The 14591-nt window shown below is 28.0% G+C and overlaps 1 protein-coding gene across 1 annotated transcript; it reads right to left on the bottom strand.

Annotated features, from left to right (window-relative positions):
- Positions 1-5723: 5723 nt before the first annotated feature.
- Positions 5724-14007, bottom strand: LOC106774244 (NAD-dependent malic enzyme 59 kDa isoform, mitochondrial). Its single transcript, XM_014661173.2, has 19 exons — positions 13656-14007; positions 13003-13099; positions 12698-12816; positions 12414-12581; positions 10758-10886; positions 10383-10443; positions 9474-9577; positions 9278-9361; positions 9074-9180; positions 8842-8944; positions 8433-8540; positions 8189-8254; positions 7968-8040; positions 7789-7875; positions 7643-7697; positions 7478-7549; positions 6894-6956; positions 6388-6502; positions 5724-6162 (listed from the first exon to the last, which is right to left on the bottom strand). Exons 1-19 carry the CDS (start codon positions 13785-13787, stop codon positions 6091-6093), a joined length of 1815 nt encoding a protein of 604 aa, XP_014516659.1. The 5' UTR covers positions 13788-14007; the 3' UTR covers positions 5724-6090.
- Between the last annotated feature and the right edge of the window lie 584 nt (positions 14008-14591).

The following is a 14591-nucleotide window of genomic DNA, read 5'->3' on the forward strand; positions in this document are numbered from 1 at the left end:
AGTGAAAGAGAAGGGGAAATAGGACTTACTAGTTGGAATAAGAAATTGTTTGGTTCAAGTTGAAGCCCTTGCGACCGCGATCGTTTAGGCACCTTCGAATTAAATTTTAAACGGTTCAGTGTCTAGATGTTTTAGAAGGAAAATGCAGAATGGGAAAAATCTGATTTTTTTTTTTAGAATACCCCTTCCTAAGGTCATGGATCCTTAGCTTATGGGCTGACTGTCTCAACATAAGGCCCAATAACTTTATTAATTTTCAGAATCTTACAATGGGGAATACTCCGGTGACAAACAACCTTGCCACATCATTTAAGTTGATACGTATTTCAAAATTGAACAATTTATTAAATATTAATTAAGATGAACATTACGCTATTAATATTTTAAATGTCATTAATAAAAAAATCAAATTGAACAACTTTTAAAAAAATAAACCACTTTGAACAATTCTAAGAAGACCACTTTGAATATAACTATCAATCAGATAACTAAAATAAGTATTAAATCTATTTAGCATTTAAAAGAAAATATCCTATCTCTTTCCTGCATGTGCTACACCACAATTTAAATTTTATTTTATAATTTCCACATTGAACTACGTTCAATTACTTTTATTCCTGTTCGAAAAAAAAAGAAGAGATTATATTTAGAACAGATAAAAGTTCAATACAGAGAGAAGCAGAATGTTGAAGCATAAAAAACAATACTTTTTTTCTGAAAGAAATTTAGAAAACATTATTTTTGTTGTAGTTATCATAATTTACCTAGAAAATATTTGAAGTAGCGAGCAAAATCGTCTACAAATAATTAAAAAAAAATAATAGTGAGAAGCTGCCACAAACATGTGTAGGGTGCACGAGGAGAGGTTTGATAAAGAAAGTGATTGATATTTTAAGAAAAATTTAGTTCAATCTCTTGACAAAAATATGTCTAAAAAATTTATTTTGGATTTAGGAGTCTAATTGGACATAGGAAATAGTGGAAATTAGATCTCGATTTATTTTTAATTTTGTTAAAAAAAATCTATTACTTTTATTTAGTTATATTAAACTTAAATGTTATTTTAGTTTTATATTTGCACCGTAATAACGAAATGGTAAATATTACTACTTTTAAAAGAAAAGAAAAAAAACAAAAAAAATATATATATATATATATATATATATATATATATATGTAGAACTTATTATTTTCTTTTATTTGAAAGGGGTTCTGTTTGATTTAAATCAAAATTGTTATGTCTCACATGAAAAATGTTAAAATTAAAATTAATCACTAATTATAAATAGATAAAAAAAATAAATGAAGTTTATACTGTTTTGAAATAAATAAAAGAATCCCACTTTATTTAAAAATTAAATTTTTTATAGTATAATATTTATTTCATATTAATAATAAGGATTGCGTTAATTTCACATCTTATAAACTTTTACATTCATTTTGATATTTAGTATTTTATTTTTTAATTATTTTTATAAATATAAAAATTTATTTTTTAATAATTATTTTACACTCCCAAAATTATATTGTCAAGTGACTCTTTAAATAATTTGTACTTCTTGTTAGATTTTTCTTAATGGTTACACTTCAAAATATATTTATAAACACTACTTTTAATATTTTAATTTATATTAAAAATTCAATATATTAACATCATTATTTTTAAATAGACAAAAACACTAAAATAATATCATTTCTGATTGTTCATATTTCCACTACAGTTACGAGGTGTCAGCACTCTAAAGTTGAATTTCTCATCATCAAGTTTTCTAATAAAAGCGGTCTGACAATGAGGATGAAAAAGTGTTGCTAAAACAAGTTTGGAAGGTGTTAAGTAAACCTAAAAATAATATTTTTTTTTAAATTTATTTTGAAATTCTTTCATATAAAATTATTTATTAAACTGTCGTAATTAATTTATTTAATTTTTATATATTTTTTTTAATTTTAATGTATATTTATTATTTATTTAATTAGAGATTTTCTTTTTATTAAATCCTAGTTAATAGGTCTGTAATTTAATTTAAATAAAATTTTTAATTCTTTGTCAAAATATGTAAAAAGAAACTTTCGAAATTCATATATTAGAAAAATTTTAAAAATTTAAATGGAACAATAAAAACATATCTAATTATAATACAAATTTAATAAATAGAATAAAAATAACAATACAAAATTTAACAAAATGAATTAAAAATATTGGTACATGAAAGTAACATTAAATTTAAGGAATGAAATTTGTTAAATTATTTTTTAAAAATATAACTTTAGAATAAAAAGAAATAATAAAAAAAAGATAAAGAGTAAAATTAATAGAAGAAAAATCACATAGAAATAAAAATAAAAAATCTAAATCGAAATTCAATGAAATCTAAAAAAATAACTTTAGAATCGAAAGAAACAAAAAAGACAAAGAGTAAAATTAATAGAAAAAAACACATAAAAATGAAAGAAAAAAATAAAAATCAAAATTAATTACAAAAAGTAAAAATTTATTTTTTTCTTAAATAAAATTATAATTTATAGAAAAAAAGTTTAACTCTTGAAATACCATTTTAATATGAATAAAGATTAACGGACACTCAAAATAATTTAACTAAATTTTATTAATTAATTTAATAGGATTATATTAATATTAAAAAATTTAGAACTTTTTTTCTTAAACACAATTTTATAATTAATAAAAATACATTAGTAAAAAAAGTTGAAAATTTTTTAACATAATTTATAATTAATTTAATAAAAAATATTAATATTATAAAAAATATTTTAATTCGTTTTAAATATTTGAAACCAGTGTTTTACTTGGCTTAAAGGCTTGAAACACCTCTGGAGACTTGAAACACTAAAAGTCACCATTGAAATATATTATAAAAAAGTATGGGGTGTATATAGTAATTATGAAAGTGCGGTAATGATTATAAAATTATAAAATTGTAATTTAAAAATATATTCTGAATACAATTTGAAAATCTATAAAAAAATACAGTTTAAATAGAAATACATTTCAATTATGCAGTTGTAGAAGGGAAAATACATTTTGAATTATGAATCTGTGGTTCAAAATAAAATTTTTAAATTCTCAAGGCATGGGGTTTCCGTGGCAGACGCCACCATGGTTGTCTTGTGTCAAATTTATCACTCATGCGTACATCCATCAATTTGGTTTCCTTGATTTGGTCGAAAAGCTCACAGAAGTACAAAAAAACTATAAAAAAGTCACATAACTAAAATATATACAAAAGTTTTGTGGATTAGGATATCCATAAATTTTTTAGAAAAAATATTTATTTTAAATATAAAAAAAATATAATTAATTCTCAATTTTATCGGGTTAAATATGTTTTTAGTCCCTCTACTTGGGGCGATTTTGGTTTTAGTTTCTCTTTAAATTAAGATAAAATTTAGTCTTTTAACTTTAGAAAACTCTGGTTTTAATTCTTTTTACCAAATTTTTTTAACTTTATTTGTTGTGTTAAACGTGTTTCTCAATTAACATTGAAGCAAAAATGTGTCAAACAGTGTAAACAATCCAAATGCTATAATGAAACGTGCTTGAAAAAGCAAATAAAGTTAAAAAAAATTGGTAAAAATGAGTAAAACTAGAATTTTTTAAAGTTGAAGGACTAAATTGTACCTTAGTTTTGAAAGAGAAACTAAAACCAAAATCACCCTAAAATATAAGGACTAAAAACATATTTAACTTCAATTTTATCTAAAATATAGTAAACGAATCTAATCTAATCATCCAGCATATAAGTGTTCATCAAATTTTAAGTTCTTATAAATATTTTATAATCAAATGTGCATATAATTCTTTATAATAATTGACAGATCTATTTAAATGTATATCTAATAAAATATAAATTTATTATAAAATATAATATATATATATATATAATATATATATATATATATATATATATATATATATATATATTATATCAAATAATAAACCAGTTTTCGTAACCTGACATAAATAATTTGATCTTAGAAGGGAAGGAAGTGTTGTTGTAATTGGATGAAAATTTTTATTTGAACTGATTATTATAACAGAAAAATGTTTATTGATATGATTCAAATTTGCATATCTTTAATCTTATTATATTTCCATTTGTATTCAACCAATTATATCAATGTAAAAACACTCCTTGCTTTAACTAAAAAGAAATTTACTTGTTAAATGATTGTTTCAAGAAAAAATGACTGGAAGATTAAAGAACATGTCAATTCATTGCCATATAAAATAGTTTAACGATTAACTTTCTGAAACTATATTTTAGTTTAAGAAAGTTGGATTCTACCTTCTTCGAATTTATTTTTTTTAGAAAAATGTTCAAAAACCATTTTTGAAAAATATTATTTACTGAAAATATTATTTATTTATTAAATACATATTAGAAAAAATAACAATAACTCACCTTGACCCTCTTTAAAAAAAATAGTAATAACAGTGATCAATAAATAGCTAATAACATAATCATAATAAATATTGAGAAATAAAAAAAAAACGAGACCTTAAAATTCGGTTTATATGTTTTATATATTTCCACTTATAGAATTAATAATAAATGCTGTAAGTTATTTATAATTCAAAAAACTATTATTAATTTTGTATAATAATAATAATAAATAATAATAACGTTGATCAAAATAGAATTTTATTTAAATTTTTGAGTTTGAATTTATTCAAAAAATTTATGATTAGATTATTCATACTAGATATATCAACTAAAATCTACTGGTAAATAATTTTCACATTAAAATTGAATTATGATTTATTTTTAATGAATTAAAAGTTAATGATTAATATTAAATTAAATATTTTTAATTAAATAATATTTTTAATGGGTATATTTTTAGGAAAAAAAAATCATATTAAAAAAAGTAACAATAACTTAGACCCTCTTTAAAAAATAATAATAATAGTGATCAATAAATAATTAAAAAAATAATCAAATTATGATTATAAATACCGAAAAATTATGGTTACTGAAAAATTAATAACAGTGACCAGTAAATAATTAAGAAAATAATCAAATTCATAATTTTCTGAAATTGAATTTTTAACATGAAAAATAATTTCACATTTTTTTCTTAAATTAAAAAATATATAATATCTAATGATATAAAGAATTTAAGTCTTAAATAACTAAATTATGAATTTGTGAAAAGTAAATATATTTAAAAATTAAAGTAGACATAAGAGTATTTAGTAAGACTAAATCCACTTCAACCCTTAGTCCAACCCACTTGAGAAGAAACTTTGGGAGTTGGAGTTTTTTTTGCTCCCACCTGAGGAGCTTTTTAAAATGGAATTTTTGAAAAATTAGGTTACGACTAACTCATGAATCATAGGTCAAGTTGACACCTCTAAACAAATCTAACCATACATATTACACAAATTTGTATTGATTAGATGAGTATAACAACTCACATTACATCATTCTATTCATACCTTAATTTATATTTTTCACTAATCAACTCTACATATTTATTCATATCCTTTATACTTTTAGAAAATTTACTCTATTTTTACACATGTTTTATCTTTTAAATTTTTACAAAATCTATTATTTATATTTTTATAAACATTGACTTTTTAAATCTATAAATTATTTTAAAAATTAATTATATCCAAAACTTAATTATAAACTTAAATTTTTTTTTTCATCTCTAATTCTCTTTTAGTAAACACACAATCAAGCATCGACACAGAGACGAATTAAAAGAATTATTGTACGAAAAATGTTACATTGGTGTGAAGAAAGAAACGACCACCGAAGCAGTCATCAAAATTACACACACTAATATAACTATTAATACATGTCTCCAACATAAATCTATAACAAATACTGCACTTTGTAAAGTTAAATTTCAATACTTGTACAACAATTAATGGCAGAAACTAATGAAGACATATTTCCTCTTTTCGCTACTTGCCATCCAATACTCAATGCTGCTAGTAATAAGCAGGAACTAAGAACATACCATAACTTTAAAAAGCCACAGATAGAAAAGGCTTGGCTGCAGCACTCTGAGACATGAATTGCTAAAGTCTTCCAAAAAATTACACATACTGATGGGAAATCATTTCTCGTGAACAAGAGGAGAATACACAGGATACCACATATTACTTCGGACGTACTCCACGGTCTCATCCTGCAACAATAATCACCAGTTAGCAATACAGCCAATGCTTGTTAAAAACTTTCATTGTTCAGATCTCGATACATTCTAGGCTGCAGGATGTAAGACTTATAGGTATAATCCATTAGGATTTGTTTCCAAACAGTTGTTTTTCTTCAAAACAGCTGAACTTGAAGGAAGAAAAAAATAACTTTTCCAGACATGCTCTTGTATATCGTAAAGGATGAAACTTCATACTTTTGACATATGGGAAAGTTCTCTGGGCCCCACATCACCATGTCCTTCTGCCAGTTCTTCTTCAACTGCTGCTCGAAGGACAGCAGCCCCAACCTCGGCTGTAACATCTCGTATGCTGCATCAAGCAAGTTGCATTAATAGTGAGGGTCATCATATCAGTTCATGAGACTTTTTTAGCTTCAAAACAAACAACCCAATCAACTAGATCATTTGTTCTTATAACAGAAAAAGGTGTATATCTTTTAAACATTGTTAATGTTAGAAGCTTTTATATTTAGGAAATGAGTGGGAAAACCTTTGACGAGAGAAGTGTGGATCAAAACTTATATATATTGCTAGATATTGGTGCCAAACTCGGCATCTGAATCCTAGATAATAGTATTTACCAGATCACAGTAAGTTATAAAATTTTACAATTTAATTTGTTTTGGTCATTACAAAAGGCAATAGGAAAAACAAAGCCAGAAGAAAATGAAATGCAAAAGATAGAAAATAAGGAATATCACCTGTCAACAGATGGGTATAAAACTCCGTTTGAGATATCTTCCTCAGCCATGTATGAAGCAAGGCTGTAAGGATATCAGTATGTCAGTAATTTATTTAAAACAAGCATCAACTGATATCTCTTCAGAGCTGGGAAAATTGAAAAGATGCAATTTTATCAGATGAAATAGTGATATAATTCTCTTCATATTTTCATCATACAAGTCAAAAAAAGATATATAAGTCACAATACAAGAATTCATGAAGACAATGTGGGACTTTCCAAAAGAAACGCACTAAAGAAAAATAGTACTTCAAAACCAATGGTAACTATGTGATTACCAAGTAGTAAACATGGTTATTTTTTTCTGGACAAGAACATAAAGAATGAATATCAAAAAAATGAAATGTAGAAAATAGGAAAAATGTTGAGCAACACATAAGACAAGGACAAACAGTTCAATGATTATAGCAACCTAGTGAATTCTATTATGCTATGACTACAAATGTCAAAAGACGTGTTATTTTTGCCAAATTTCCATGGTTGCTAGCACCGATAGCTTTTGGTTAACAAAAAAAGAAAAAATTCTCCAAATTAAAATCATACCATTCAGCAGCTGCCTGCAACATTCCATCTGTTATAAGGTGAGAACCTGACAAAAGAGTTCCCAATCCAATTCTGAAGGAAAATGGTTAAAATAGAAGTTACACCAGTAATTCAACTGACAGGTATAATGCACGAAAATATACAAGCGAAGTAGATCTACCCTACCCTGGGAATAGGTACATATTGTTTGCTTGATTTACATGGCCCACTTTTCCGTTACCTGCACAAGATTTAAATCAATAAATTATGCAACAATAGAGGAATATCGGAACTATACAAGTTACTTCTAAATCAAAGAAAGCGATAATTACCAAGATCTACATTTTCGAAAGGGCTTCCACTGGCAAACACTATATTTTCCCCAGCATGCTTGAATGCATCAATAGCAGTGCACTCAGCTGTCCACATAATACATAGAAAAAAAAAGTCAATGAAAACACAAACATTATTAAGGAATTATGAGTGCTTAATGAGCCTTGTACAAACAAACCATTCATGGTAGGGTTAGACATGGCAAAGATAGCAGGTTTTGTTGAAACAGATTCTCTCATTGCCTTAAGCACCTGAGTCGAATCTCAACCATTAATATTAAGAAATTCAATAGCAGAAAAGCTCATACAGTACTGAAGATGTCCACTATATATATGTTTATTTAATATTCCTTATTGAGGGATGTGACATGATAGAAGTTAGATTGTAGAAGGTAATTACCTCATCATTGAAAATGCCACCAACACCAGATAAACCAAGGAGAACATGTGGCTTAATCTTCTTAACCTAAATATCAATAGCTTTAAGAATTAAAGGATGTACAAGAAAGTATGCATAATCTTTAAAATTAGCATTAATAAAGTGAAGAGGTTTAATCCCTCTATATCAAAATAACTCTTTTCAGTGTTGTAAAGTAGATCCTTGAGCCAAACAAATTTTCCTACATGGATACTGTAACATTTACCACTTCAATTATGCTAGCACCCTCAGTAAGCCCCTCTAAGTCTCTTGGATTTTTAGCAAATGGAGCTGCAGCTGGATCTAGATTGTTCCTGTCTGTTGTGACTAGACCCTGCATACAATAAATGGCAATGTTATCAGACTAAACCTAAGTTTCTACGAAATAAACTAAAGATCCTACATACTAATATGAAATAGTAGCATAACAATTATATATTGAACACTACTAGTAATTCTTTTCTTATGCCATCAACATTGATTGCAAAGACAAATCAAGACAAAGAATATGATAAAAAAAATATGCTTAGATTGAATGAGTTCATTCGGAGTCACATCTGAAAGGGAATGGATAAGTCAAAACAATTATGTGACTTGCAGGATTAACAATGCTAGTAAAGTTCATGAAGACATACGTCTTTATCAATCAAATAGAATAGGCTTTTGGCAGCTAAATCACTGCACCCAGATATCTTTGCAACTGCCTTGATGGCCATTTTTAGAACCCCAAGCCCAGCACTGCAATCCAGGCAAAAAAAAGATCTTGAGGCAGAAAGTAGCTATAATGAAGGAGTGTAATAGACAACAATCAACAAAAGAAAATGGAAAATATGATGTTCATCATAATCAATTTTGCAAGTGAATTACCTCCCAGCTCCAACCACAACTATCTTTTGGTTCACAAAGTCAGTCAATGGTCGACCTTGGGCTCTTACAGTTCCCAATAATCCAGCAAGTGCAACTCCAGCAGTACCCTATATAGGACATGAAGTAAATTTGAACTTTCAGTAGATTCTTAAACAGTGCACTGTTAGGTTATACGTTCAACATACATTAACATTACTTTCTCACCTGTATATCATCATTAAACATGCAAAACCTTTTCTGATATCTTTCCAGGGTTTCAAAAGCCCACTTCATTTGGAAGTCCTCAAACTGACATAATTAACACAAATCTAATTACAAAATTGATAAAAGAATATGTGCTAGAATAAATACAGACAAACACATATCAGTGGGGAATGGAGAAAAAATTTAACAGACCTACCTGCACAATAGCCTTGGGCCATCGAGCATGAACTGCTTCCATGAATTCATCTACAATTGATAGATACTCTTCACCTTCCAACCTTGGTTGACGTAGTCCTAAATCTGCCATGTGAAAAAGTCAAAAAAAGCCAATTCCTTCTGATATCAACAATATGATATATTTGAATACTGATAAGAAAAAAAAAAGATATATTAGAATGCTAGCTGATGGCCCAAACCTTCCATTGTGAGAAAAAATTACAATTCAATGACAAAATATTGAAGAACACATCCCAAAGCTCAAAAACATAAAAGGTTGTATCTAATTGATTGGTTCCTTTCCACTGTTGAAGTTAGAGACAACTTAATGGCAGAAATGGCTATGTCCTATGCCAATTTATTCTTTTATAATGGTTCTATTTTTTGGATAAGCTTTTGCATAATCAGAGTTTTAGTGGAGCCAAAACTCTAAATTTTCATAGCTAGCCTGGGTGAGATGAGCACATATGTGCAAGGCGAAGAGCAAGGTAGGTTAATTCTGAAGATTCTAAAGCTTCCAAAGTTTCTATTGTAGTTATTGTCGACGGAAGGTGATGATTGATGAGTCTGAATCTTTACTTGTTTGGCAATTTTAAAGCCTTGATGCCTATGATATGAAACCGTATTCCACGTAGTGTATTAATCCTGATCTTGGATATGGAAGCTTAAAAAGTCATTCATGGTTCTAAATGAAAAAAAAAAAAAGAAAAAAGAAAAAAAAAAATAAAAAATATATATATATATATATATATATATATATATATATATATATATTTGGTCCTCCCATTATAATATTTCTGGCTCCATCTTTGTTCCCAAATAAATTAATGACAAAAGTAAAAGCTACAAATAAGTAGTCATAAGATTGAAAAGAAGAGAGTTTACTCACAAAGGCGGTCTTCAAGTAGCTTTTGATTGTTGGTGCCAACGTCCAACATAACTGGAAGTATCTGCAGTTGGAAAAACATGTGAGTTAACAATAGAGAATTTATCAATTGTTATCCTACATTGAAAGAATCAAAAGATATCATTCTACATTAATGATTCTAATGAACTCGGAACATCAGGAACACATTGTTATTAATGATCCTGGCATAATTATCCTGTTCACTGCTTAAATGTTAAGAAAGCTCTTAGCCCAAGCCTAGGCCACGAACATAAGATCCATGAGTGACGATCAGATGTATATCAGCTAACAATGAAACAAAAACAGCAAGAAATTGGAATGAAAGAAGTAGTTTGAGAGATAAAAGAAGAAGCATACTCTTTGTGGGTTGATACCAGCGGCAGCAACATACACATCAAGTTTACCTATGGGAATTCCAATTCCCTGAACTCCAAGGTCCCCTAAGCCAAGAATTCGACTTCCATCTGTTAAGACAATCATGTCTACCTGCAACAGGAGCAAGAAAATGAAGACCAAACATAATGAATGAAGAATTACAAGCCAATTTTGTCACTTAATGAACCAAAACACACCACACCAAAGTCGTGGCAAGAGTTTTGTTTGGCTAACAAATAGATAAGTTAGCCGAAATCTTATATATTTGTTTAGGCTTTAGGAAAATGTTTGGTAAAACTAACCTTTGAACTGGCTGATAAGCATAAAATAATATTAAAAAACATTAATTACTTGGCCATAACCTGAAATTTGATAACCATGAGTTTTCAAATAATTATCATTTTTCATATTTTAGTTCATTTCAAATAATTTAACATCTTAAAAGTTAATATAATGTCTTTTTAATGTTATTCTCATTTTTAAATATTTTCATTTAAGGAAATGAGATAATTAAATGGATTTATATATCATAACTGTGATGATCAGAATGTTAAGGATTTTTGCACATAAGAAGGATAAAGTAGAATTTTAATAAGATAACGAACATAAAAAAAATTAAAAGAAAAAAAATTAGGAAATTTAAGCTTAAATGCTACATAAAGTAGTGTTTAAAAAATGCTTCTGACTAATGCAATAAGCTCTTTTAGCAAACAACTCCACCTTATCCAAATAAGCTTGTAATAAGGTCAAATAAGGTAGATGGTAATTTATTTGTCTTGCCAAACACACGGTAATTGGTAACCACAATTATAGATACAAGACCAAAACTTTTGAAAATTCAATACAAACTTAAAAATCAGTATCAATTTTAATTATAAAAGAGTCTTCCTTTCAATAAAAAAAAAAAAAAAAAAAAAAAAAAAAAAAAAAAAAGGCCAAATACTCCAACCTCCCCTAACTTTTTCCAGATGTTTCACAAACATATCCTCAAGTTAGAACCTTCAAGTTAAGAGTAATAATTACACAAGGAGTTTCTTTTGTGGAAGTCCCCTCTTGTTCTTTGAGATCTATGGTCTTTGGCCACATCAATTAAGTGTTAATTTGTTCTCACTTTTCTATTACTGCACCAGCTTTCCATAAGAGGAAATATTTGTGAAATTTTTAAAAGAAAGTATGAGAACCTTTATGTCATAGAAAAAACAAAAATCATCAATGACAAAATAAACAAAAATACCTTTTGATAAATTAATCTGGATCCATACAAACTGTAAAAAGAAAACTATATTGCATTTTTGGATAAATTACTCTGATCAATACAAACTAGAAACACATGTTGCATTATACAATTCCGTTCCTTTCCCGTGATTCCAAATTATAACTTAAAACATAACTGATAGTTTTCTTATACTGAACTACAATAGAATAGAATATCAATTCCGAGCCAACTGAATATCTGTTTATCACTCAATGAATGGAGATTGACTAACTCAGCGTTAAGAGTAAGACAATTCAAGGAGACCTTTCATTTTCAAAATGTCACAATGTGATTAATTAGAAGGGAAGAATATAAGGTAAATGGCTATTTCCAATAATGAACAAAAGGAAAATGGTACTGAACTTCAAAAATTAATGCAATACCTCGTGAGCTGGCCAGTTATAAATCATAGACATCATCTCCCCTTTATCTTTGGCACTAAAGTACATCCCCCGTGGACGTCTAAATAACCCCGAATAATTTTGACACACTAATCCAACTGTTGGAGTATATATTATTGGAGCAAACTCTTTAATATTATCAATAAGAACCTGAAAAAAAAATGTAATATAACAAAGCATGAATCACATAATAGAAATTTGATCATATTCTTTCATTAAAAAAAAGCTCAAAAACACAAAAACGCAAACATCATGGTCTAACTCACTCTGTAGTACAAAGTCTCGTTCCTGTCATGCAGTCTATTTAGGATCCTCCATTTTGCCAAGGAAACAACTTTATCTGATTGCCCCTGAGTATTATTCTCCAAAGATCGGAATGAATTCACTGGAAAACAAATATAACAATCCAATATTACCAAACAATAAAATAACACAGGGTAAAAAGCCAGAGAACCCAAACACACTACTCTAGCGAACTGAGTTTTCATAAGTTAGGCAAAGTGACTAGTTCTACAACTAAAACACCCCCATACCAATGGATAAATATAAGAAAAGTAGTTGTCAAACTTACTAAAGCGATCATATTGCTGCTCAAAGGATATAACACGTGGAGGAAGGAGGCCCCGAAGCCCCAATCTATCCCTTTCAGTCAAAGGAAACCCAGTATCCTGCATTCCCAGCATTGAAAAGGGGCAAAAACAAAAAAGGTTCACAGATTCAGGATCCAGAAGAAGACCGTGAAAGAAGGTTTCATGACCAAGTTGAAATCATCCAAAAGATTTTGTAAAAAAGGAAAAAGACCCGTGAGAAGCCCCATTTTTGTCAAGCGTTCCACTCAACCAAACTCGAGTAACATACCATGGAGAATATCAATGACATCAAACAGAATTAGCTTCCATCATTCTTCCCTCCTATTATTACTTTTTTCAATTTTGCTTGGAAGAAAAACCAAAAAAAATAAAAATAAAAAATCATATAACCATGACAAGCACATAAATCAACGCTCTAACTTTTCGAATTATAGCAGCAAAATCAAAATTCCGGCTTTCAAGCACCAGTTTACAAACTGCGAGAAACTTCTGAAACTAAAAAAAAAAAATTACAAACAAAAAAAAACGGAAGCTAAACACTTTCTGCTAAATTAAAGTGAATTAGAAACTCTCAAGATTGAGACACAGATAGAACAAGCGAAGTCAAAATATTGTGATGTGAATTATGAGAAACCTTGTTGAACCAAGGATCGTGGAGTATGTCAGCACCGCGTTTGTGGACAATGCACGGACCGGGAATCGCGGCGGAGAAGCGGCGCGATCGGGCGATGTTGGAAGCGGCGGCGAATCGGACGAGTTTCCACATCCTCCTTTGTTTTTGTCTGTATGTGGAAAATTGAGCTGAGAGTGTCTTGAAAGTGGAGCTTAAATTTGTGGAGAAAAATCAAACAGTGTCTATAACTATGCTATGCTATTGACATTTTCTAAGGTATGTGAAAAAGCGGTAATAAGTGTTGAAATGAAGAGTTCCAAGCATTTATAGTGGAACCAGGTGCTGTCTGCTCGCATCAGTAGATGAATTCAGCTTCTGCTTCAGCTTCAATCACCTCATTTTTTCCTTTTTCATCATGTTAAAATAACTGTCGCTTTATATTAAAAGTAAAATCAATATTTAATTACGTTTTAATTAATCTATAAATTTTAAGTCAACTTCAACATATATTAAGATCCATTTTTATAAATATAGATCTAATAGTATAATTGAGATGAAATATAAATATTTTATTATTTAAATATAAAATTTAAATATATAAAAAGTTAATTGTTTAAATATTCTCTTTCTTCTCTTTGTCATTATTTCTCTTGTTGATTATGGGAAGCTTTACACGCATGGATTTAGTACATGTGGATATTTTAGACTAAATATATCTTTTAGTATAGATTATAAGGGATTATATTGTTCAAAATCTGAGTCAAAAAATTTTATATGTGATAGAAATAAGAAAGTATATCAAATAAGAAAGTATAAAATTATATAAAAATGAAACACCCGTTAACTATTTTTTAAGGTTTTAGATTGAACAATTATTAAATATATGATGTTTATCAATTATGATAGAACAGTTAGTGTTCTAGATGAAAAATCTCTTCAACTATTTTTTTAATATAA

The sequence above is a fragment of the Vigna radiata genome, chromosome 9 (assembly GCF_000741045.1).
Source record: "Vigna radiata var. radiata cultivar VC1973A chromosome 9, Vradiata_ver6, whole genome shotgun sequence".
Lineage (NCBI taxonomy): Eukaryota > Viridiplantae > Streptophyta > Magnoliopsida > Fabales > Fabaceae > Vigna > Vigna radiata.

Bases quoted from the DNA above. Each gene is read 5' to 3' on its own strand.
- LOC106774244 (XM_014661173.2), bottom strand. From the start codon at position 13,787: ATGTGGAAACTCGTCCGATTCGCCGCCGCTTCCAACATCGCCCGATCG. The intron at 13,100-13,655 runs GTTTCTCATAAT...CTGGGAATGCAG, and splicing joins ACGATCCTTGGTTCAACAAG to GATACTGGGTTTCCTTTGAC. The intron at 9,362-9,473 runs GTAGGTCTGTTA...TAATTATGTCAG, and splicing joins GGCCCAAGGCTATTGTGCAG to TTTGAGGACTTCCAAATGAA.